Source organism: Astatotilapia calliptera, chromosome 9, assembly GCF_900246225.1.
Source record: "Astatotilapia calliptera chromosome 9, fAstCal1.2, whole genome shotgun sequence".
NCBI lineage: Eukaryota > Metazoa > Chordata > Actinopteri > Cichliformes > Cichlidae > Astatotilapia > Astatotilapia calliptera.
Window position 1 is genome coordinate 25,445,972 of NC_039310.1, and position 23,660 is coordinate 25,469,631.

Here is a 23,660-nt window from a genome sequence, read left to right on the forward strand (position 1 = left end):
CTACTGAGTGCCATCCTGATACATTATTAGTGGCTACGCAGTTTGACCTTCATCTGTTTCCCCCCTTATACTTCTTTTCTCTCCTTCACTAGATCTATCCCATTCATTGTACAAAGCCTGATAATGTATGTGTCTCGTTGGATTGCATTATTGGTGAATGCCCTTTCTAATGACTTTGTAGTATTCAGTGTGGAGATCTACATAATGTATGTGCCTAGCTTCTCTTGTTTTCTCTGTTTGTTTAAAGGAAGCCACTGTGGAGCTGATATGTCCAATCAATATCAACTGAGTGAAGAAGAATGTTCTCCATGCAGACAGAAAACGAAGTACATAAAATTCTCGATCAGATTTCATACTACATGTCAAATACAACCTTTTTCCAGAAATGAATCTTATCCTATTTCTAACTGGTTTTCCAGAAAGCTAATGTTCAGTCGCATGTTAATTTTATGACCAGTTAAATCAGCCTGGGGACTAGTGGGACACAAAGCAGCGAGTCCATAATTCTAGGTCAACATCTTTGTTTACCAGTGAATGTGCACTGTCGTAGTTTCACAACTCTGTTAATCAGAAAAGCACTAGACAAAGAATAGACACATTTAGTTCATGCTGTTTCTGAAACATTGCTTTGATGTTGAAAGAAGGTCTTTCTAAAGCATGCACAGGAGTTGAAGGTGAGAGTCACACCGAAGAACATTTATTTCATCAACAATGTGCATGGCAAGTGGGGTGAGGGTGGGGGCTTGGAAAGGAAAGAGAAATGAGGAGGCTATGCACCCTTGCTGATAATCAATGTCTTGGCTTCATATTTGCAATTAGTGAAGGGGATGGGTTTGTTTTTGATTAAATCGCGGCTCTTATGCTCCACTCAAGAGGACTTAATCACTTTTTATGTGGGTGTGCTTGATTGTCTGATTATCACCACATTTTGACCATGCTCCCTCCCAATCAACTCTTCTGAGCACCCCCTTCTATTAAATTGATTTGTAACAGTCACAGTAAACCCTGATGATGAAGCACCCGCCTAATGACCATACATCAAGAGGTGGTGATGAGGGGCGTGCTGAAGACATGCCGTCGATGCACATCGCGGATCCGCCCTGATAGTTGTCCTCTATTTTGACATCTGGGGGGAAACGGAATGAGTCGTTGTCTTCGCAGAAGGATGGTTTACTTCTTGATATACAGTAATAAGATTATCACTGTCCCGGAAGCAACTCTGACACTAATTTAACAGCTCTGCCTCTAACCGCTGCTAAATTTGATATTTGAATGAGAGAAATGAAAATGTGAGCACATCAGCTTTTGAAAACTTGAAGCCTCTGCCTCATAGTCAGTCATAGTGAGTGAAGGCAAATGGTTGAGGCTCCAAGTATCTAAATTGTGCTAATATTGTTGAGTGCTTCAGCAAAAAGAGGAGGGAGTGCACCTTGGAAATAAGGCTTGTCTACATAGTTGTATAATTTTCTGAAGTGTAATTTACTTAACCCAGCTTCCGCTTGTTAATTGTTCTCTTTTGTCAAAGAGTAATTGCGTTGCGTTTAGAATATATAAAAACATATTGATCAGCTTTTACAAATGAAGACTGATTATAATAAATCATTTGGTTTCTTTAAACTTAATTTTGTGTTCATATAATATGGTCATCATGCAAAAGTTGGTTGTATATTCATACCCAAAGCTTTTTAATAAGGTTTTAATCTTATTTTGATTTGACTTTTTCTTTTCAATTTAGTTTAGTTTGCGTTAGTTTCAATCTTAATGTATGGAGGATATATGCCAGCATTTAAGGACATGTGCACAGGTATGACAATCAGAACACACATTTTGAAAGCAGCTGAGTCTTACTCTTGTAGACATCCAATGTCTCTGCGAACACATCCACCAGCTAAATTAGAATAACATTTATTTATTTATTTTTTTACAAATATTACAGGGTTTTTTTTAGGTGTTTCAATTTGTTTTAACCTTTAAATATCTTTTTTTTTTCTACATGCCATTTTAGTCAATAACCTTGCTAATAGCTAACCTAATTGATACTGAAATTCATTAATCATTATTATTTTATTATAATAATAAAAAGTACACAAATTATCCAAACCGTTTGGGTTTCATTCTTAATCATTTTTTGTGTCTGAAATCAAAGTTAAAATTTTTTCTTCCATATGATTATGGGCTCTCCCATTGCTAGTTTTTTTTTGTTGTGATTCTGTGTTTTTTTTATTTATTACTTTTAAAATCGAATACGTCTTATTTATTTATTAATGTCAGTTTAAGTTCCCTCACTGTTTCTTTGTCTGTTGCCATTTTTTTCTCATTTTCCATCTACTTCTAATTACTTCCCATTTTAAAGGTTAGCTCTCTTTTGTATCCTGCGATTCCTCCCCTGAATTTCTTTTTCACCTGCGTTAATTGCTTTCACCTGTGTCTCATTCCCCTCCTGTTTGTCATCCCCCAATCTGCCCTGAGAGTATAAATAGTCTTGTCTTCCTCTTTGTCAGCTCATTTGTCTGTGCTCCCTGTTGTGCTAAATCTGTTTTGTGCAGCCCTCTTTGTTCCTTTTTTTTTTTTAATTCCAAGACTTTTGTTTTTCCAGATTCCTATTTTATCTAATCATTTGGACTTTGATAATTTTGGATGTTTTACTAACTGTGTTTTTGTTTTCCTGGACTTTTAGTTTTTTAGACTCTAAATTGGCCAATAAAGAGCTTGCTTTTGTTTATCGTCTGCCTTTATGTCCTGCATTTGGATCCTCTCTCGTTTGCAATCCTCATGCTATGACACTACCTGCCAGTCAGTGTTTACAAACTCTGATAAATTTAAAAAACAAACCTCATAAAGTGAAATCATTGTCAGACTATAGCGAGTTGTTTAGAATGGATTTTGACAAATGTCTTTACCATTTTGCTCTTCGCATGTTTACCTGCAGAGAAGCCAAACCTGAGGCCTGCGCTGGAAAGCAATTTCAACATACCCACAGAATCTGTATGATTTCTATATTCACTTACCCTGATGCCTGCAGTCAGAATAAGCCGTGACATGAATCTAAGTCAGCCCAGGCTTTAACGTGTGTGTGTGTGTGTGTGTGTGTGTGTGTGTGTGTGTGTGTGTGTGTGTGTGTGTGTGTGTGTGTGTGTGTGTGTGTGTGTGTGTGTGCTAATAAAGCTAAACCTATTCGAAGCCAGGAAGCAAAACTGGTAAAAATGCAGACACTGTAAGCGACAGACTTATCATAATTGACTATTTTATAAAATTTTATTAAAAAAGTTACCTGCTCGGGGTGAAATATTGCCTTTATAGTACAGGCTTCTGCTCAAACATTGGTAAATAAAACCAGCAAATTGTTCAACAAGGAGTCTAACTTAAGATGCTGCATTAACCAGATTTGGTTCAAACAGCTGTGAATGTGTTCGACCGGAGTTAAGTGCATCCATGACTAATGGGGGGGGGGGGGGGGGAAGGATCGTTATCAATGGAACTTATTGCCTATATTCACCATGGCAACTTGTAAATAAACAGCAACACCTTAATTTTTAATCCAGTGGAGAGAGGAATATGAATCCATGTCTGTGTGGATGATGATGATGATGTCCTTTTATTCAGTGCCATGCAGTCATCATTTATCAACTTTACATTTATTATAGTTAATAAATGTAGCTGTAATCCCAGTTTACTGTGGGATTAACCAGTTTACTTACAGGTCTGTGACTTTCAGAACCAGTAAGACTCATTTAGTTGATTTCCTGGAGATGTGGAGGTTCAAACTTCAGACAACATATATTTAAAAATGTTGCCCAGCATTTTACTGTATTTCATCGTGCCAGCATGTTTTTAAGATGAAACATTAAAACTCTGCTTTTAATCCAGTTTTAGAAACATGACTCATGTTCACATCATCTCCAAGATCCAATCTGTGAGTGTTGCTGATCACAAAAAAAAAAAAAGATTCCTACAATAGGAAACAGTAAATGTTTCAGTGTAGAGGAACTGATGTTAGGCCAGCTGCTGATTCTAAACGGACTTGAGGTGTGAATGTGAGCGTGAACGGTTGTCTCTGTGTGTTAGCCCTGCGACAGATTGGAGACCTGTCCAGGGTGCACCCTGGCTCTCGCCCTGTGACCGCTGGCATAGGCTGTCACATTGCAACCCTTAACTGTATAGGCAGAGGGAACACAAATGGACGAATGAAAATAACAAGCTAATGTCTAACCTGAGCATAAACGGATGCAAATTAATGCGCTCTGAAGAATGATGAAATGACTCCAAATATCAATCGCTTAGCTTAGGTGCATCAGGAGGGGAGGAGTCAAGGTTTTTTTGTTGTTGTTGTTTTGTTTTGTTTTTTTTGAAGAAAGCTTGCCAGCGAGCAGGTTAGGTTGACCTGGTCTGTTGCTTCATTAAGGGAATCAAAGTTAAAGTTTCTTTTTAAAGGAAAACTCAGAGTTTCCCTCATCTCAGGGTTAATACACTCTTCACTAAACCTGCTTCCTGGAACGCGGCCCAGAAAGCTTCAGATAAGTTTCTACTTGATTTGTAAATAAATCAAGTAGGACTATAAATATGATGCTGCTGTTCTAAATTATTCACTGTGCAGCTCCTAAAAATCTATTTGATGTGCATATGAATGGAAAACATTTCAGTTTTGAATTAACAGGCACATCAAAGACGAAGGTATTTCAGCTTTTAACATGTCATTAATAGCGCACTATCAGCTCTGCAAGTTTGGTGTCACAGATCAGGCTGAAAGCAAACCCAGCTGACATTTATACCTACATCAACTCAAGGTGGCCAGTCAATCCGTGCATGTTTTATCAACATCTGAACAGTAATTTTAGTGCAATCAATACTGAAAAGTGCATCTTTAGCGCTCTTGCATGCATACAGACACACATCCTCGCTCTTGCGGATGACTGTGTCCCTAAATATTTCTCAGTGGTTGCTGAATATTTTTCTGCCCTTTTTTAGAAAGTTTCCAACAGCGCAGCTTAATGGTGAGATGCTGGCTGTGAAATTTCTCTTGTTACTTCATGTAACGCTTCAATGGTTTAATGCTGAAAACATCTGAACGCCCTTGTGAAGAATGATGATGAAAAGAAATGTTATGTAAAAACTTTACTTTGCTATTTTTCTTCTTCTTCTTCGCACTGTTGCGCTATTACTATACATACAACAAGACAGTTGCCTGATTCTGTCAAAGCACAATCCATTTTTAGATGCATGAATAAAACATTTAGCCATCTTAGAGGTTGCCACTTTGCTCTGCAAATGAACGCAGGATAAGACAACTGGTGCTCCCTCTAGTTTGGGCTGGAGCTCCCACTCCGTCAAATATCGCATTATTTAAGGTATAATTTAGTGGCAGGCGCATACCCAGTGAAACTCATTTTGAAGTTTTTTATTTCCTGACTAGGGGATCTGGTTCCAACAGCTTCCATTACGTCACAGTAGTCAGTGAAGCTTCACTCATATACTGTATTCAGGGTTTGGAGATTTCCATCATTTTCAAAAAATTACGGTCCAATCTGTACCCGTCTTACGACTTCAAAGCAGCCTGCTGAGCTGACTGACATGGATACATTTGCACCTCCCATTGGGAGAATGGGTTGTCTCCTGTCTACTCTCTGGACAAGCCCTGTCCCCTGCCAAGCATTTGCGTCTCACTCATGCACGAAGCTGTCATTTTCCAAATGCATCAACCCCCCCAGAAAGGTGTCACTGGGGATTATAGGATACCTCGGGGGATTAAAATGTTCTTGACAGACTGGCTGTTTCACTTATTCCCAGGCGTCTCTCTATGCTGTCGTATGTGAAAGTATTGATAAAAAGTTCACCTGAGGTATCTGACTGTCAAAGGCCAAATCTTATAATGCGATAGACACGTATGTTTGACTGTGTAGATGTCCTAGCACAAAGCGGCGGGTTTTTTTGGGGGTTTTTTTTTCCTTGTTTTGTTTTGGGGGGTTTTGACCATGCAATGACTTTATCTGAATTTTTTAATGATCACGGAACGTCTGTTTCAAATTTTACATTTTTAGATGAGTGTTGGCAATTCCCTGCAGTGGAGCTGCTCATTTGCTGCTTGCTAACGTCCAGAGTTTTTTAATCAAGCAAAGGGGGGAAAAAGAAAAAAAAAAAAAATTGCCAAGTGCATTAATCCTCCTCCTCCTCCTCCCCCCTCCTCCTCCCCCCCTGTCTTTGTCTAATTAAGGGTCATTCTGTCTCCTGGCCACATTAGGACACTGCACACTTGTCTCAACCCACATAATTAAATGTTTTTGTGCTTACCATCTGGAGACCTCATCTCTTTAAACATGCATGTCAAATTGACTCCTTAATAATGTTTATGTTTCTTCTCAGTGCTTTATTATCATCCAGGATTAGCTGTTTGTGTTTACTTTGCTTTCATCAGCATCACCCTCCACACACACATATACAAACACTCACACAAACACAGAGTGAACACGCAGAACAAGAGTACCCTTAAGGTAGCAGCAGATCTAGCACAGAGCAGTCAGCAAACTTAACAATCGTGAACTTCAAAGCAGTGGACAAATTTAATATAAAAGTAACCATGTTTATGCAGTAAGTGCATCAACAAACCGGTGCCCCAGATATGGTGCAGCTATTGTTTATTACTGCTTCTACTAAGGATGCGATGCCTCATCGATGATAAGGATTATATATTTTTGGTTTTCTGGGAGTGCCGATGTGGGATTTTACAATATATTAGGGAAAAAAGAAAACTTTTCAACAATAAAGATCCCAGATTGGCACGAATAGCAGACATTTAAGGTTGAAAGAGATATTTGCTGATGCTTTTTTTTTTTTTTCCCATCTCACCCTTTGTCCAAGCATGTCATCCCTCTTTCCTTTCTTTCCCCCTTCAAATAGTACCATTGTTGAAATACAGACATATGTGGAGTCAGAGAAGCGTTCTGCCTTTCTCATTCCCTTTTTCTCAGAGCGCAGTTGAGGATTAGTCTGTGCCTGAGTGCCTAGAATAATGATCACTGCAGCGGAGAAACACATTTTCACATTTCAGGAGATAAGGGCAGGCAATCTGCAAGCAGAGGACTTAACCAGCTCCCTGTGGCTTATTGTGGAGCTGACAGAAAAGTCACAACCAAACGCCAACACTAGGCTGCATCATACCTTGCACAACCAGGAAGAACACCCACTACTATGTTTTCCACTGTGAGGGATATCAGTCACTCTGACACTCCGGTGGCACTTGTAACATTTCCAACGACGAGGCATCCCAGCTTACTGTGCCAGTGTCCAATTTCTTACTGAAGTGGTTAATTTCCCACCATCTGATCAAATCTGGGTTTATTTCCCACAGAGAAACCAAATCTAATATTTCACTTCAAAGATGGCTTGATGTAGAGGGCTACTCTCACTTTCAGCCTTAATCCACTCTTGCGCATAGCTGGCTTCCCAGAGTTGTAGGCATGCTGAGAGGCACTCATTAACTCCAGAGAAGAGCACATTTTTGGACATTATCATGACAGAATTGGATGGACATCATAATGTCAGAACTACACACCTTTACAAATGAGACCTGAATATTTCACATCAGAAGACAAGGGATTTGGTGTAGTGGAGGGCACATGTATAATGCCAACACAGCAATTAAACAGCTTGCTCCTTTTGTAAACTGTTATAAAATAATAAAGAAAATGGGGGAGGGGGGGGGGAAAAATGTCAAGTAAGCATTTAAAAGCAAGTTCCCTGAGATAAAAATAGTGTTTTTTTTCCCTTTTTTTTTTCCTCCACGTTTCAGTCAATTGAATAAAAACCCTACCTTTCCCACATACTGTGCATCTGGTCCCATGTGTTCTTCTAAAACAAAGAATTGGTTCCAGATCCATCCACGCTTAGGCCTGTGGTGCACCTCCGTCTCCCCATTAGCCAGTTTGGTCTGGTTCTTGGAGGGCACTTTGGTAGGAACGTGATGGCTCGCCCCAGAGCACCTCTGGATGAAACAGAGGCAGACCAGAAAGGGACACAGACAAGAGGTGGTGGATATCCTCATGGTGGCGTGTGCTTTTGTAAAGTTATCCCCGCGTTTCGAGGTGGCAAGGTCCTCCCGCCGCCGCTGCAGCTGCCACCTACAGCCACCGCTGCAGACCTGTGCAGTAGTCCCAGCAAAAGAGGAATCTAAATCCAAACTATAGATGGGATGGTCCGGGAGGATCCTCTAAGGTTCATGACCCAAAGCGATATACATTTACATTATGGAATTTCCCCGACTAAGAAAGGCTGTACACATGGACGTGAACTTCTGGGTAGATCTATGAAGAGCAGAGGTTAATCCCGGAAGGCATTCTGGATTTCCTGGGAGAGGGAGAAGAGGGAAGAGAAACACAGAGTTAGAGATTAATTTGATGGATATTAGAAGCTAAATGTTCACTAATTCCCTCCAATTAAATTGCAGCTCGTAAATCCTTACAGATGAGGATGCCCACTTCAAACTGGCTGACTGTGATAAACAAAAACAAAAAAAGCAGCAAGAAATCCTGCTTAGTATTGCAGCCAATTTTGCCATTATGCAGATAACAAAACAACTTCTGACTTCTTGAGTAACAGTGCTGTTAATAAGGTTGTCCGTGCCTATGAGGTCAGAGCGCTTGGTGACTGATCCTGCCCTGTAAGGTCTGATTCATGGATCGCAACAGTGTGACCCAAACAAGGACTTTAAAACCTTTTATTAAAACCTTTATTAGCTTTATTTTTTTTTAATGTGGATGTTTTAAATACAGCTAAGGCGTACTGTGAGGCTGAAGACTGTGCCACATGCACAGTGAATAATAAATGTGGCAGGAAGAAACACATTTATAATGAAAAGGACAGACATCAAGCCACTCAGACGTAAGGCAGAAGGTGATTTTCAGATGGCAGTGGAATGGAAAAAAGGGAGAAGGAATATTTTTCCTAAATCAAAATTATATACAGTATCGAAGATGGAATTAAAGTAGTAAAAAATAACTGCAAGCACTGCTGGATTTCTCTTAGTGTGCATTCAAGTGAAGCGCAGTCAGTCCCTGAATTCCCTTTAAAAAGAATGTGCATTACAGGCGCACCTGCAACTCAGCGGCCTTTAAGGAGGAGGTATGAGTGAGTGAACTGTCTGATTTCTGGGGTGTATTTTAAAGCTAGATGTGCTATTTAACTGCTGCTGAAGCATGACATCAGTATTCACTGCTCATTTTCCTTTTTGTTTTTTTGCTGAGGAAATTTTTCAATGTGACCTTGCTATTCTGAAATGCCCTTCAGTTTGATGCCACAACTAAAGAAAAATGTCCAACTTCAGTGTCTGATATGTGATTCTACTGCACGGGGACACAGGAGGAGGAAAAATTGTGCATTAGTAGTAGGTATAACTGTAAAGACACAGAGACGCATAATGAGTTTTGTTGGGTTTTTTCTTTTCCTTGTAATGCGCAAAGCTAAAAGTACTTAGCTGGAGAGCTGTCCGCTGTTACCAACTTAAATGAACACAAATGTTGAAATTACCTTAGGCCAAAACAAAACACCTTGTCATGGACAAGTTTGCACCATTTTTGTAAATCATGTTTAGAGTAGAGATGGCACGATAACACTTATGTCCGATACCGATATCATAAATTTGGATATCTGCCGATACCAATATGAATCCGATAGTGTTTTTTTAATATCTTGCTGCATTTTGTATAAGTTCATACTCAATTTTAAATAAACAACAACACTAAAGCTATTCTGTTATACCTGTATGTAAAACAATACACTGCACCCAAAATATTTCATAGTTCAGCAATACTGATCAATCTAATAAACTTAAACCTACTCCATCCTTCCTATTCTGGTATTGTAAAGATTACTTAGGTTGCTTTATATTTCTAACTATTATGGTTGCAAACTCCCAGCAAAAAATAAATAAATAGGGAACCACCTCATGATGCTTAATCGACGTAATCAACTTTAATTTGATGCAGTGTGAAAAAAAATTGCACAGAATTAAATTATTTTTCAAGAATAATTAAATAGATTCATCATCTTTCTTCTACAGAATTGCAGACTGCACAGATGGTATCTTTCCAAAGGAAAAAGTACTATAGCTTACTAGGGTATATTAGACTTAACAGTTACTATATACAGTAATGGACGTCTATACATTTTACATCAGATTAAAACTTTGGGTGTAAGATTCAGATAATTATTTATTAAAAGCTAGACATTTTAAATGAGAATAAGAAAGAAAAGTCTGTCTTTGTGCCCCCCTCTTCCCTGTTAATGCCCCACCTGGCCCCCTGTCAAAACTTTGCTAGATCCGCCCCTGCCCAGTTACCAGCCGTCAGCTGCGTAGAAAAAGATCCTGGTATATAAAGTAATACTAAAAAATCTAACAACAGCTTATCAAGGTTAAATGTGCTGCTGTTGTTCAGCCGCTGGTTTCCTCTCTCTAGTGCAAAGTGGGCGAAGAACAAACAAGAGAGAGCAAGTGTTGTGAGGAGCTTTTTGTGATATTAATCACTCATACTAGGTATCTGACAGGATACATGTCCGCTCCATATTTACAGAAAGCATCTGTAATGCATGTTGACTGCATCCAGACGTAGAATTGGAACATACTGACTGACTTTTCAATTCAACTCTGTTGGGTTTTTCTCTTGTTGTGATTTGGTGCTTTATAAACAATCATATGGACCCATATGAGTAAGCACTTTGGCGACAGTGGGAGGGGAAAAACTCCCTTTTATGAGGAAGAAACCTCCGGCAGAAACTGACTCAGGGAGGGGCGGCCACCTGCCGTGACCAGTGGTGAGAGAAGACAGGAAGTTAAAAAAAATGCTTATGACAAAAAACCATGTTTGAAGCAAGTAATAATGTCAAATATTATACTAAACTATTTATAATGCATGGATTTTTTTTTTTTTAATTAAAAACCTCTCCCCATGTCTTTTGCTTTTAAATTAAAACTTAAGTTCTCCATTTGAACATGAAATGATAAATGAAGTGTGAATAAACACAAATACAGTACAAGAATACAAAAAAAGTTTTAAAAAAAAGGAAATAAATACAAGGAGGAAAAACGTGTTTGTACTTTGTTTCCCTTCTCTTCCCCCCATAATAAAATGTTCCACAGTCTTGAATACTAACGTACAGCAGAGAGTTGGTCTAGCATTCAAGTGTTACAGCAGAATAGCAGCTTCACAGGGATTATCAAGAGGACAAATACTTGCATTTGATATATAACAGGATAAAGGAGCTGACAGACTTCAAAGTGTGCTTCTATGCATGTGTCAACATTAGAGAGAAATGCTGAAACAGGATATTAATGCAACTTACCACTGTCACATACTTTGAAGGATAATCACTGAATTATTTTTTTAGAAATATTTTTTTTCTCCATGTGGATTAAGATGTGCTCAGAACTCCTTGGCTAATCCCCATGTATTAAATATCTTTACACACAAATTGAGCTAAACTATAGTTGTTGGTCATGTTCACTAAGTGCAGTGGTTGTAATGTGAAATACTGAATGTCAGCCCGTGCAGTCAAAGGAAAGGAAAAGTGGTGTGGTACAAAGTCTTGGATTAAAGCTGAGCAGGATAAATACTCAACCACACACTAAACCTGCAATCTTGGAAATGATTTTCATCTCTATAGGTAGCTACGCCCAAATCCTGCTTCTCCTGCTCTCCACCTATATCTGAGAAAATTATACCAAACCCTGCAGAAAATTGTAAAGCAATATCATAAATAAAGTGTTTTAGAGATTTTAAGGTTTGTTTCTTGGATCACAATAATTTTTCTGACTCAATAATACAATTCAGTGACAGTGTAAAACATTTTCCTACATGGGAAAGCACTGGTGAACCATTTGAGGTACCTGAGCAAGTCAGACTGGGTGTCAGAATATCTTTTCCAGTAGTTTCACTTTCACCTCCTGGGGCTCACTTCAATCAGCCTCCTAATTGTCTGATTATCGTGCTGATTCTAAGCAAAATACATTTCAGGGAGCCATGAAATCAACAGCATCTGGCTCCATCAATGGAAATAATTTCCCCCCTTTTATGATGATTATATTGTTTTGAGCAGCCTTCAGCCCACGGCATGTTTAAATATGTGCAGCGCTTAACAGGATGGGTTATGCAGCACAGGCAACCGCAACGATTTTGGCAGAATGTTTGCTAGACTGTCTACATTTATAAGCGCGTCAGTTGTATTTCAATATGATTTTGTGCATGAACTTAACTGGGATAATATAATGAAAAGTACTGCATTGACAAAGTATGCCAAACCAAATGTTTCTACAATAGTTTTAAAGGATAAAGATATCAACAATCACCAAATATTTGATATTTTTCTATAACAAATCCAATGTGGGTTAACTGGTTTTAATGGATTTGATCCAACTACTGTACAGTAGTAGGACAGCTTTTTTCTATAGCCAAAGGCCCATATGAGCAAGAACATTTAAATACAACAATACAAACAAAATAAATAGTACAGAAAGATGTATTACATTACAAATATCTGTATCTGCAAACAAAAGCATATTGGCATAAAAGCTCCTTCTGCAAATATTTCTGATTTTTCCTAGTGGCAACCTCAAGGGCTGAAAAATGAAGCCAATCCCAAAGTGCCAGAAACGACATCTCTAGAGGCCACTTAAGGCTGGCTCCAAAAGGGAGTCAATCCCCTACACTGCCATATTAAAATCCTGAACTAGGCAGCACTGAGAAGAATATTGAGAACCCTATGCAAAATAAATAAATAAATGTGTATGTGTGTGTATACACAAAACAAAAACCACCAGAAAACTTTGTGTGTGTTGCTATTGTCCAGAATTTGTTGGCTGTGTGGAAGAAGCTGGTTTGGAATTGGAGCCTGTACCACCTCCCAGAGGGAAACACAGTGAATTGTTTGTGGTTTGGAAAGGAGTCATTTATGATGTCGTGGGCCTTCTTCACACTGCTCTTCCAGGATCCCAGGGTTTGTTTGTTTGTTTGTTTATTATACATACAGGCATGAATATCAGCTATGGGATATTTTGTTAAATATCCCTTAGCACAGCGGTCGCCAACCTTTTTTGCGCCACGGAACGGTTTATGCCCGACAATATTTTCACGGACCGGCCTTTAAGGTGTCGCGGATAAATACAACAAAATAAAACTAGTAATGGTACCGAAAAAAAGATTTATTCAGGAAAACCGAGTTAACAATAAAAACAATAACAAAAAAAATCCTGAAAACCGATAAAAACCCTGAAAACCATACATTTCAGACCTGGGCCTCAACTCTTGCGGCCCGGTACCAAACGACTCACGGACCGGTACCGGTCCAAGGCCCGGAGGTTGGGGACCGCTGCCTTAGCAGGTTGCACCTTGACCAGATGCCTTTGGTGCCCATCAACAAGCTTCTGTCTTCTAGTTTTGACAAGACATTTTCAGAATCAGAATCAGAATGGGGTTTATTGCCAAATGTTGAGCAGGTTTACAACATTAGGAAATTGCTGCGGTGCTTCAGTGCAAACATTTTAACACTCTGCTTATGAGTATGCCTCTTGCCAAAAAACCAACCAATTTAAAATAACTCTACCAATTTGGCCAAGAAAAGGCCATTCAAGAACCTTAATGTTAGCCTGTTTTATTCATTCCAAAACCAATGGTGATGTGTGTTTGATATCACTGTCCTGTTGTTCGGGGATGGGGAAGAACGATCAGCCACCTTGACTTCTCCCACAATTGGTGGTACTTCAATCTTTACATACTTTTTCTTCTACTTTTGTTCTCTCTAAACATCAAACAACTTAAAAAAATATATCTCTGTCTCCTCTTTTATTCATGGGAACTGGAAAACTCAATCGCAGTGACTCGACTGGTCCTGTAAACAACTTGAATTTAATAAGACCTCGGCAGAGCCAATCGTTTTTGCACGTAATCACACCCGCTGATGACACTGCAGGAGATGAAACACTTTAAAACACAGAAAGATAAAACAAAATGACGGACCAATATGGTGGAAGAGATGTTGGAAAACGCAGAAGAGATGCACCTCAATTCAGTATGGCAGAGATGGAGAACAGGCGTCTGTCGCCTGCTGCTAATAGCTAATGTTTTGGCCTCCTGCTGAGAGCTCACCCACTGCATTCGATTTCACAGCATCGGCTTTCTGTCTATGTCAAACACCAGACAGCAGAACACAGGGCGGGTCAAAACACATATCAGTGAACTACTGTTCTATCCTCAGAACAAAAAGGGCCAGCTAGAGAGCGACGGCCACAGCAAAAGAGACTCTTGACTTGTCACCTCACAGAGGAGAGAAATACAAACATTTTCCACCAGTTTATAGGGCCTGTTTGTTGCCTGTAGTCTCAGGCAATGTTACACTGAGCTGAAGAAGGTAAACAAGAGGGCTGAAGTGAGTACAGGGAAACAAGCAACAAAGAAAAATTAGTGACACAGCAATACGTGATTATGTGAAATCAGACTGAAACACTGCTGTGAAATGTTCCTGAGGCCTGAACATAATTTTATGTTTCTGGTGTTTCTGTTGATTCAGAAAGGGCTCTCAATAAACTTGTTTTAATGGATGCTTAAAAGAAGCCAATTTAATGGCATATTTTTCACTAATAGGTCCGTTGAGTCATTTAGTCTCCTCTTTAAAAAACAAACATTTTCTGAAAAGAGGAGAAAGACAACAATTTAGTTGCCAAGTGTCACAATAGAAGCAGCCAGACAACATAGATTTATCTATCTTCTAGTGGTTTATTATTCTAATTATGATGTTCTAGTCTTTTAAAATCCCCCCGCTACAGTTTTGTACTTCTGTCTTCTGTAAGGTCAATAAGGAGTCCCTAATCTTTTTGGTCATATGTGCTAATCTTGCTGCTCAGTTGTCTTCATCACTTTTGTTCTCCCATGCTGTCAACACCACTCTCTTTTCCAATAATCTATCTGCCCATGTGCTTCACTTTACCTTTTGACCATCTATTGCACATCCTTCCTCCTGCCCATCTCCGCCTTATCCATAAAGACCCTGGGGGTGTAAAACCACTATTTCTTACCTTCATCTGAGATTCTCTTCTCTGATGTTGCTTCTCAGCTGATTTTAACTGCTTAAAGGGTTTTTTGGTTATTCGGCAAGCAAATTTTAGCAATAAATGCTGCTGATCTGTCCTCATTATATTGTTGTTCTGGTCAATGCTGCAAATCAATGCAAAGGATTTGCCAAACCTTTGAAGTCTTTAACTACTTTGCTTTGTCAGACTCCTTGTCCTGTCATTGTCCTAAAACAATCCTATTTAAAACAAATATGTAAAACTTAACATACTATAAGAGATATTTATCCTTAAAACCACACCTGAGGCAAGTGTTGGATTTATAGAGATCAGTGGCGTGTGGTGACTCTTACAGAAAGGCAAGCGGAGACAATTTATGGATCATTTTTTCTTCACAAAGTTTTTAACTATTCTTTGCTCAGTTCTCTGTAACTGAGGACTAACGGTAAGACGCCCTGCTGTTTGGAATTTGTCTAATGACTCCCTGTTAACACAATTTACCTATTTACTACAATACAGAATTGAAAAGTTACTTTTATGAGAACTGTAAAAATCACATTTGATTGATCTGTACCTGTTCTAAAAATAACCACTGTTTAGCTAGAGTCTGTTGGGTCATTCGACCCAGCTCATTGTTGATGAAAGAAAGGAGATTAGTCTGATCAGCTTCACAAGCAGGGCAATCCTCTGAATGTGTGGCAAACCCTGGAGGTTCCATGAAATTGGAGACAAATAGGCTGTAGAGAGATGCCAGGAATTCAGAGGTTTACCCAAGCGGTAATATTTCCACAATGAAATCTTATTAGAGTATGCAGGAAATCATGTCTGAATGGACTGCTTTAGTGGTTAGTTTATTGACCCAAATGCCTGATCTTACAACTCTGGCATAAGCTTTCTAAGATGCAATCTGGCTTTAGTTGGTGGTGATTTCCCAAAAAAAACCCTTCCAGTCTTGATGCATTAGAGGTCCAAACAGCTTTAAGAAAATGACTCTTACAGATGAAAGCTACCCTACAATAATACAGTTTTTGTGTTACAGCAAGTGGTGCTCAGGTGTTGGTCTTCCTCAAGAGAATATTGCAAGTTTTTAAACCAGAAATATGTCCTGCAGTTCAGACAGGCAACCCACATTGCAAATCACACACTTGTCTCTCTAACATCCCAAAATTCCAGGACCCCTAAAGACAAAACACCAACATTAACAGTACACTGGAAAGGCTCTAACATCCTACTGCTCTACACTGCTGCTTTTAATAGAACTTCCCAAACTTTTTTCGTGTGTGTGTGTGTGTGTGTGTGTGTGTGTGTGTGTGTGTGTGTGTGTGTGTGTGTGTGTGTGTGTGTGTGTGTGTGTGTGTGTGTGTGTGTGTGTGTGTGTGTGTGTGTGTGTGTACTTTCACTGTTTTCTTCTCCAAGTTACTATGAGCATATATTCCAGTACCTGCAAGAATCAACTTTGATCACATTGCATACCCCAAGGATGGTCGGCACAAAACAGCCTCGGGATCATATATTAATCATGAGTAAGTTCTATAGATAACATTTCCCTCATCTTGTCAAACCAAGATCTAAAGAAGTGAGAATCTGGCCTCATCATTTTAGGCAAGAAGAAAGAGCGAGCTGAGTGTTTTAACTTGACTGACTGACTAACATTTTAAATGAATGTGTATTTTGTGGGATAAAAAAAAAACAGAGAATACTGGGCTGTCAAAAACACTTGTGCTGCAGAGAATGAGGGAAGTAAAAGCCTTCAATCGACAGAGTGCAGGAGACTCCAAACTTCACAGTACCTACAACTAGGCGTGAGAAGCTTGAAAAGGTGGCATATTGTAAACATTCCTGCATATATTCTCTCTCTCTCATGCACATGGCAAATGCAGAAACACAAGAGACAAATGCTCCAGCCTTGCATTTCAATCTTCTTCCAACACTTGTGGGTAATTAAAAGCAATAAGCAGCAGGTTTTTAAACACAGATTAGGCCTGAAGGTAATTAGGCCCATTGCAGTAATGACTCCCACTGAGTCATGTAGGCAGGATGGTGTGTCAGTCACCCCCTCCCACCATTTCTCCCAAAGTCAACAGCAACTTGTCCTTCTAGTAAACAGCCCTCCAAACACCATCTGTCCTAACCCTTAGCTTTGATTACCTCAGACCTAAAATGCACCATTTCTCACTTGACTTGGCAAAGCAAAGATTGGCAAAATGAGAGCGAGAATTAGATTAGCCTTTGTTGTCTCCCTTAACAGAAGTTTGTCTTTGGCACTCGAGTGAACACAGTGAGCATAGCTGCACATATGTACAATCAAACTCCGGTTAACACTAAGTGTCCCAACAAGAATAGTAAACACTGAAACATGCGTACAACGCTATTCCACCAATGATCTGCATTAGGGCGATATGGCCTAAAATCCATATTGCAGTAAAATTTGAAGCATGTGCAGTAATGATATATATCGCGATATATTATTTCTTCTGTATGTCAAAATGACTGAACAGTATATCATGCCATTTTAAGAAGATTTATTGTGCAAAACTTTTCTTGTTTTCAATGTGACACAAAATTCTTAAATAACAAATAAAAATGAAGACAAATGCGCAAAAATCTTTTTGAGTAAAAAGATACAAGTAAAATATCGATAAAACACAAAATTCTAAATGGTTTAAAATAAAGTGCAAAATGTGCCTTTGGAAAAGGCTTGGAGAATATCAGTCTATTAGTGTGTAGGGCCACCTTTTTTCTTTCCACCTGACTGACTGGGCGTTTGTGAAAGGTGCAGTTTTTGGCTTTCCTCATATTCCAAAACATGCTTCATTTTCAGGTGATAAAACAAATTACTTGTACTCCTTCTCTTGGCTATTACTGTCGCCCGGCATAATTTGCAGATGATATTTTTCTGCTCAACTTCCGACTGCCTAAACCCAAACCAGGTCCATATGACCGATGTTTATGAGCACCTACTCACACATAGCGCTGACCATCTTAAAAAGTTATTATGGTACGTCTAGTATTAGATAACTAAAACTGGTGCTTTACACAGTCTGTCATTCAATACTGCAGAGATGCCCCACATTACATTACACGTTTCTCTCAATATGATCCATAGCACACACACAAAACGTGTAGTTCTTCAAAACCTCTAATGGTTTCATCTCCCCATGTTGACAAGTTAAACAACCTTAATTATATCTGTGAAGCAGGACTCCTTCCCAGACTTTTTTTTCCCCTTCTTGGTGTCAAATTAGAAAACATGCCTGCACTCGTCAGCCACACTATATGTTGTTTGGCTGCTTAATGAGAGCTGGGCGGAAGATGGAAAATGTCCCATCTGTTGTGTGTTTAATGGTTGGATTTCTTGAGCTCTCCTCATACAGGAGGATTGCCAGGATGGAGTAGACAGCACCCATCTGCTGGCCACTGCAGGGAAAAAACAGTTTTTCAGCTCGCATCATCATCATGTCTCTTCACTTTGAGTGCAGCAAAACACTCCAGCAGAGGTCCATCAAAATTATGCAGACAGACTACAGCACACTGCCAAATGCCTAAATGTAGGAGCTTATTATTTATCTTTTTTTGTTTGTTTGTTTTTTGTAATCAAGGAAAAACATAAAATGAGCCGGTTCAACAGGCGCACCATTTTGTGTCGCTATTTAATCAATTTCTATGAAATGATCAGTTCATTGTTACTCTGGTTTTTTTCCATTTCTATAAGAGATTGTATAGCTGCACTGAAAAATGCTCCAAAAGGTCACCTGCAGTCTTTTTTTGGTTCTTTGTTTCTTTGTTTTTTCTTTACTTTTGGTAGTGTTAGAGATTAGGGGAAGAAAACTATATATTGCCACTTGATTATATACTAATTTACAACAGTATCAATACCAGCAGTAGTGTTGTAGTTCACACAGCGCCACTGCAGACAGGCTCACAGCCTCCCTCACTAGCAGCTGAAGTAGTTGACATTCACGGCACTGAGTAACACTTTAAGAGGAATTTTGAGAGGCCAGTAAAGCTCAAATCTCACCAACGCTGAGGTTTAAAACATGTAAAACTGTAAAGTATCATGTATGTGAACCTGGCCGTCACACTTGTTTCTTTTAAATATTAATATTTATTACAACGTGTTTATTGGCAGTTGTCTGAGAGCCATATTCTGCTAACTTATCATTAAGGTAGTGACAAGAAGCTATGGATAATTAAAATATGACTGTAATACTGGAGCTGGGCACCAAACAACATCAATATTGCCCATCTGTAATATTAAGATACAGTTCTAATTTAAAGCATAGCACGATTATTAATGTCTTAAGAAGTGTTGTGTTTTTCTTAAAATCCCAGATTGATGGTGAGAAAAATCTACTGGTAACTACACAGAAAGAGTGGCAGCCTACTTTAACATCTCTCTTTGATCAGCAACAAAAATATGGCCTCAAACAACCTAAAAACACTGTCTTCTTTGTGTTTTTGTTTTGTTTCTTTGCACTGCCTAAAGGAAACTGATCATATACACCTTACAGTTAAATTACCTTTTCAGCTGTTTTTGTTAGATAACTAGTGTTGTCTTTCATTGTTTTGTAATAAATTTTTTATTTAAAAAAACAATGCCATTGTATCAAAAATGGTATTGAGTATTTTCTTGGGTATCTAGTATCGTGACAGGCCTACACATTATTAGTTTTCAGTGGTAATTCAGCACTATAAGTCCAAATGCAGGGGAAAAGGGGGCTGAGAAGAATTTTAAATCTACACTGTTTTCATCCATATTTCCTTGATAGCAATGTCAACTAAATAAGGATGAAATGAATTTGAGATGGAAATAATGAATGTTATAAATCCTATAATGAATCTTCAAAATGATGAATTTATTTTTTTATCAAAACAAACAAACAAAAAAGGCATTGATGATCACATTTAATAGCTAGGAGGTGGTTCAAGAAATATTGGCCATACTGCATTAATAAATGACTAATTGCTCAGAGAATTTGTTGAATAATTTTCCACCAATTGGCTGGTCATTGAACTGACTACTCATTGTAGCACTACTTGAATGAACACCATGCTTTTTGGGATTTAAGTCAAACAGAACAAGAGAAAAAGGCACAAGGTGGATTCAGACTGGAAACATATTCATATCACCTACAGCACTCGGTTCTCTTCATGTCTGAGGAGTCTAAATTCAAGCTGAAGCTACTGGAGTTTGGCAGGCTTCACTGTTTCACACATGCTAAAACACAGAGAGCAGGTGGGTTTTACAACAAGGAGGGTGTCTGTGCTCTCATCCACAAAGTAGGGCTGAGGCTATTCACATTAGCATTTCATACACAGATAAGCTTGCTTTCTTGCTGCCAGGTAGATTCCCTCATGAGAGGATGAAGTGCGAGAGATTTGGGGGTTTCGCAGATGCTTGCCGCACTGCTTTTCAAGTGCCCACAGAGACTAGCAGGGAGGGTGTTAGGAGCATCAACAGACAAATATGCCACCTCATCATCCAAATAAAGAATAAGCTGGTGATGCAGACGGCAGAGGCAGTGAGAGGAGAGAATAGTCATAGAAACGTGTAAGGAGGTATATGTACAGTGGACTGTGGGCAGACGAGGGCAGTAAAGGTTTCTTTTTTTTTATTTTTATATGTACATAACTTTCAGGACTGTCAAAAACTAAAATAACTGTAATATCGTTAACGTAATCTAGCCCTATTTATTATGAATTTGAGAATCTGATTTATGTTCTCTGAATCACCACTGGGGTTTCCTAGATTTCGATTCCTTCAGTTTTCTGTTTATCGTTCCTCCAACAATTACTTTTTCAGTAATTAGAGTGAGACCTGACACATGGTACGTTTTCTTTCACCACCCTGGCTTAATGCAGGTTTCCATGTCTTGATGCAATCTACATTCCTTTTTGTTGAGTTTTATACATTTCTGACTATGGTCTTTAGCTCCTTGGTGTGATGGTTAGCTCTGTTGCCTCATTGCAAAAAAAAGATCCTGGGTTCAAATATACCCACTGGGACAGTTTTATGTTGAGTTTGCATGTGCCTGTGCTGCTTCTCTATGCAACTCTAAAGTGGCTGGAGGTTTGATTGTAGTCTTTAATAGTCTGGCAACCTGTCCAGGGGGTACCACACCTTTTTCCCTATGACCGCTAGGATACTCTCTAGCCCTGAATTGCATGGAATGAGTGGAAGAAAATGGATGGATGTATAGAGTTCAGTGTATTCTGTGCTAGGAGATTTGAGTAATACAAGATTATCACTGCTACAATCAACTTTACCCAGGCCCCGTGTTGATGTCTTCAGATCTTATTGTGTACTCAAAAATATTGCAAATTAGATTTCTCGTGATTTATAATCCAGTCGACAAATCTGAAAATGTCTAATGTTGCCTCATGCTCCAAAAGCAAATGTCAGTTTCTCACAAACCTTTTTATTTTCCAGATTCTGGATTTAGTTTTTAATGCATTCTTGCAAAAGAATATCAAATTGGCCTTTTTGGTTTGCTCGTTACAGAGAAATTGGTGGTACTTGGTGCAATGCCACAAATAAAATGCAATGCAAAAAAACAAAAATAATCAAACATCAACTGGATGTCAAGGTTATCGAGCTTAAGATTTGTTCTTGGCATGTTTGGCAACAAAGTGTCTCTCCATGCATTGAAATTAATTGAATGTGCGTGAGTAAGTCAAACTGTCAAACCATGTGCCAGTTTACAAGCTCACACGTACAGTCTTTGTGCTGTGGTAACAGGCAGATGTTACAAAATGGATGGTTCAATCATGAGTCTTAAAACTACAGGCTGATTACACGCCACGCAACTTGGCTCGAGAACTAACAGTAATGGCAGTGAGTCAGTACAGTCAGTGTTGTGACAGGATAAATTATATTTTTGTTATTTCAGAAATATTACGTATGAATACTTGGGTATAAATACAATTCAAAGTCTAAAATTTAAACTAGGATAAGGAAAAGAGCAAGCATGGCACCATTCTTGCTATGTGGGAACAGTAATGTTAAACTCCTCTAAAAGGTGATGTTGGAGTAGAATTGAAGTTTCAATAGCTTGTTAGACTATTTTCTAACTTTAACAATTACCAGGAGTAACTCAAGGGGTGTTAAAATTCCATGTGTTGTCTAACTCTATTGGACAGCCTCCCATGCTTCTCTCGTGTTCCTCAGGCCTGTGAATCAGTATGGATACCCTATCCATCCCCCATCTTGCCCTCTCACTCTCATAAAGCATTGACATGGCCCAATTAACATCTCTTTCGCATGCCAGAAATGCACGTGAAGGGTGAACAGGTCTGACAGACTCAGAGCACACTAATGTTTTATCAGCACCACACACCAGGGTTTCTCCGCTCTGTGACACAGACAACTTACCGACTTGACTCTGTCAGCTCACTACATGACTTCTGAATTAGTCTGCATTCCACCCATCAAGCCATCCCTCCATTTTCTGCCTCTTATTCAAGTCTAGGTCTTGGGGGGTGCAGTCAGAGCAGACCCACTGAGAGTTCAGTCTCCCCTGCCATCTCCTCTAGCTCTTCCTTAGAGACACAAAAGGGTCCCCAAGCCAGTTAAGACACATCTTTTTTCTGTTTCTTGGGTCTGATCTGAGGTCTCATGCCAGTTGGGCATGCCAAACACACCTCACCTTGCAGGGTATGCTTGTGTTGTGTTTATTTTTTATTTTTTTATTTTTTTTTGGTGATGAAGAACATTAGCTGTACTTTGGGCCCCTCTATAATGATTTAGCTCGTCTTCCTTGATTAAAGGACGAGTCCATACAGCCTTCAAACACATATCATAGGTATAAGGAGCACACCACTTCAAGGACTTCAAATGTAAACTTGACATATTTTAAACTTTTTGTACCAACTCATTTCATTTTATTACCTAAAACTAAAAAAAGTTTTTCTTTTTTTTTTCCTTCCTCAGTGAGAGTAAAACGGATGTGACGAAACACCTAAACATTGGTAAATGCAATCTTATTTGATTAAAGGCTGAAGGCAGTCAACATAGTACTACTAATAATAATACTCCTCTTTACACGACATATTGATGCATTTCTAATTTCATGGTTGTAAATGAAACAACAAGGTTAGAACTATGATTTAGGTCACAGTTAGGGTTTTATACATTGTTAAAAATACACAAAAGAACAAAAGTGCATACTGGTAATACAAAAACATTGATTTTATGATATCAGTCTGTCAACAGGGGCTGATATCTATAATCTTTTTGTTTTGGTCACTCATAGCTCGTGGCGATGGGGTCATGGGTAGAAATGTAGATAAATCATCAGTTTTTGCCTCTTGGCATCGCTCTCCTTTCAAAAGAACAAAAGTACATTATCTACATTACTACAAACTGCACAGATCCATCTGTCAATCTTTCAGCCTACTCTTCCCCTGTATGCTCATGAACAGGACCCTGAGGTATTTACCCTGAGTTGTTACTTCCACCTGAGTTTGTGGATGCAATGCCCCTCAAGTTTGAATGTATAGTATGACAAACATTTTACCAACCAATTCTGAGGATGATCTGATATCCTCGTGTTGGTCTTGTTCCCAGACCATCATGAAAATGTTGTTCCAGGTTCAACATTGCAAGTGACCAATC

The 23,660-nt window shown here is 38.9% G+C and overlaps 1 protein-coding gene across 2 annotated transcripts in view; it reads right to left on the reverse strand.

The window, feature by feature from the left end:
- Positions 1-23,660, reverse strand: part of LOC113029339 (cadherin-18) — a 94,785-nt gene that overhangs the window by 64,467 nt on the left and 6,658 nt on the right. Inside the window, exon 1 of one of the 2 annotated variants that reach the window (XR_003273388.1) lies at positions 7,805-9,612. Coding sequence is in view for 1 of the 2 variants with exons in the window: in XM_026180171.1 (XP_026035956.1) it covers positions 7,805-8,035 (231 nt within the window). In the remaining variant the exon portion in view is untranslated. Of the gene's footprint in view, positions 1-7,804; positions 9,613-23,660 lie in introns of those variants that run through there. The other variant, XM_026180171.1, reaches the window with a different exon arrangement.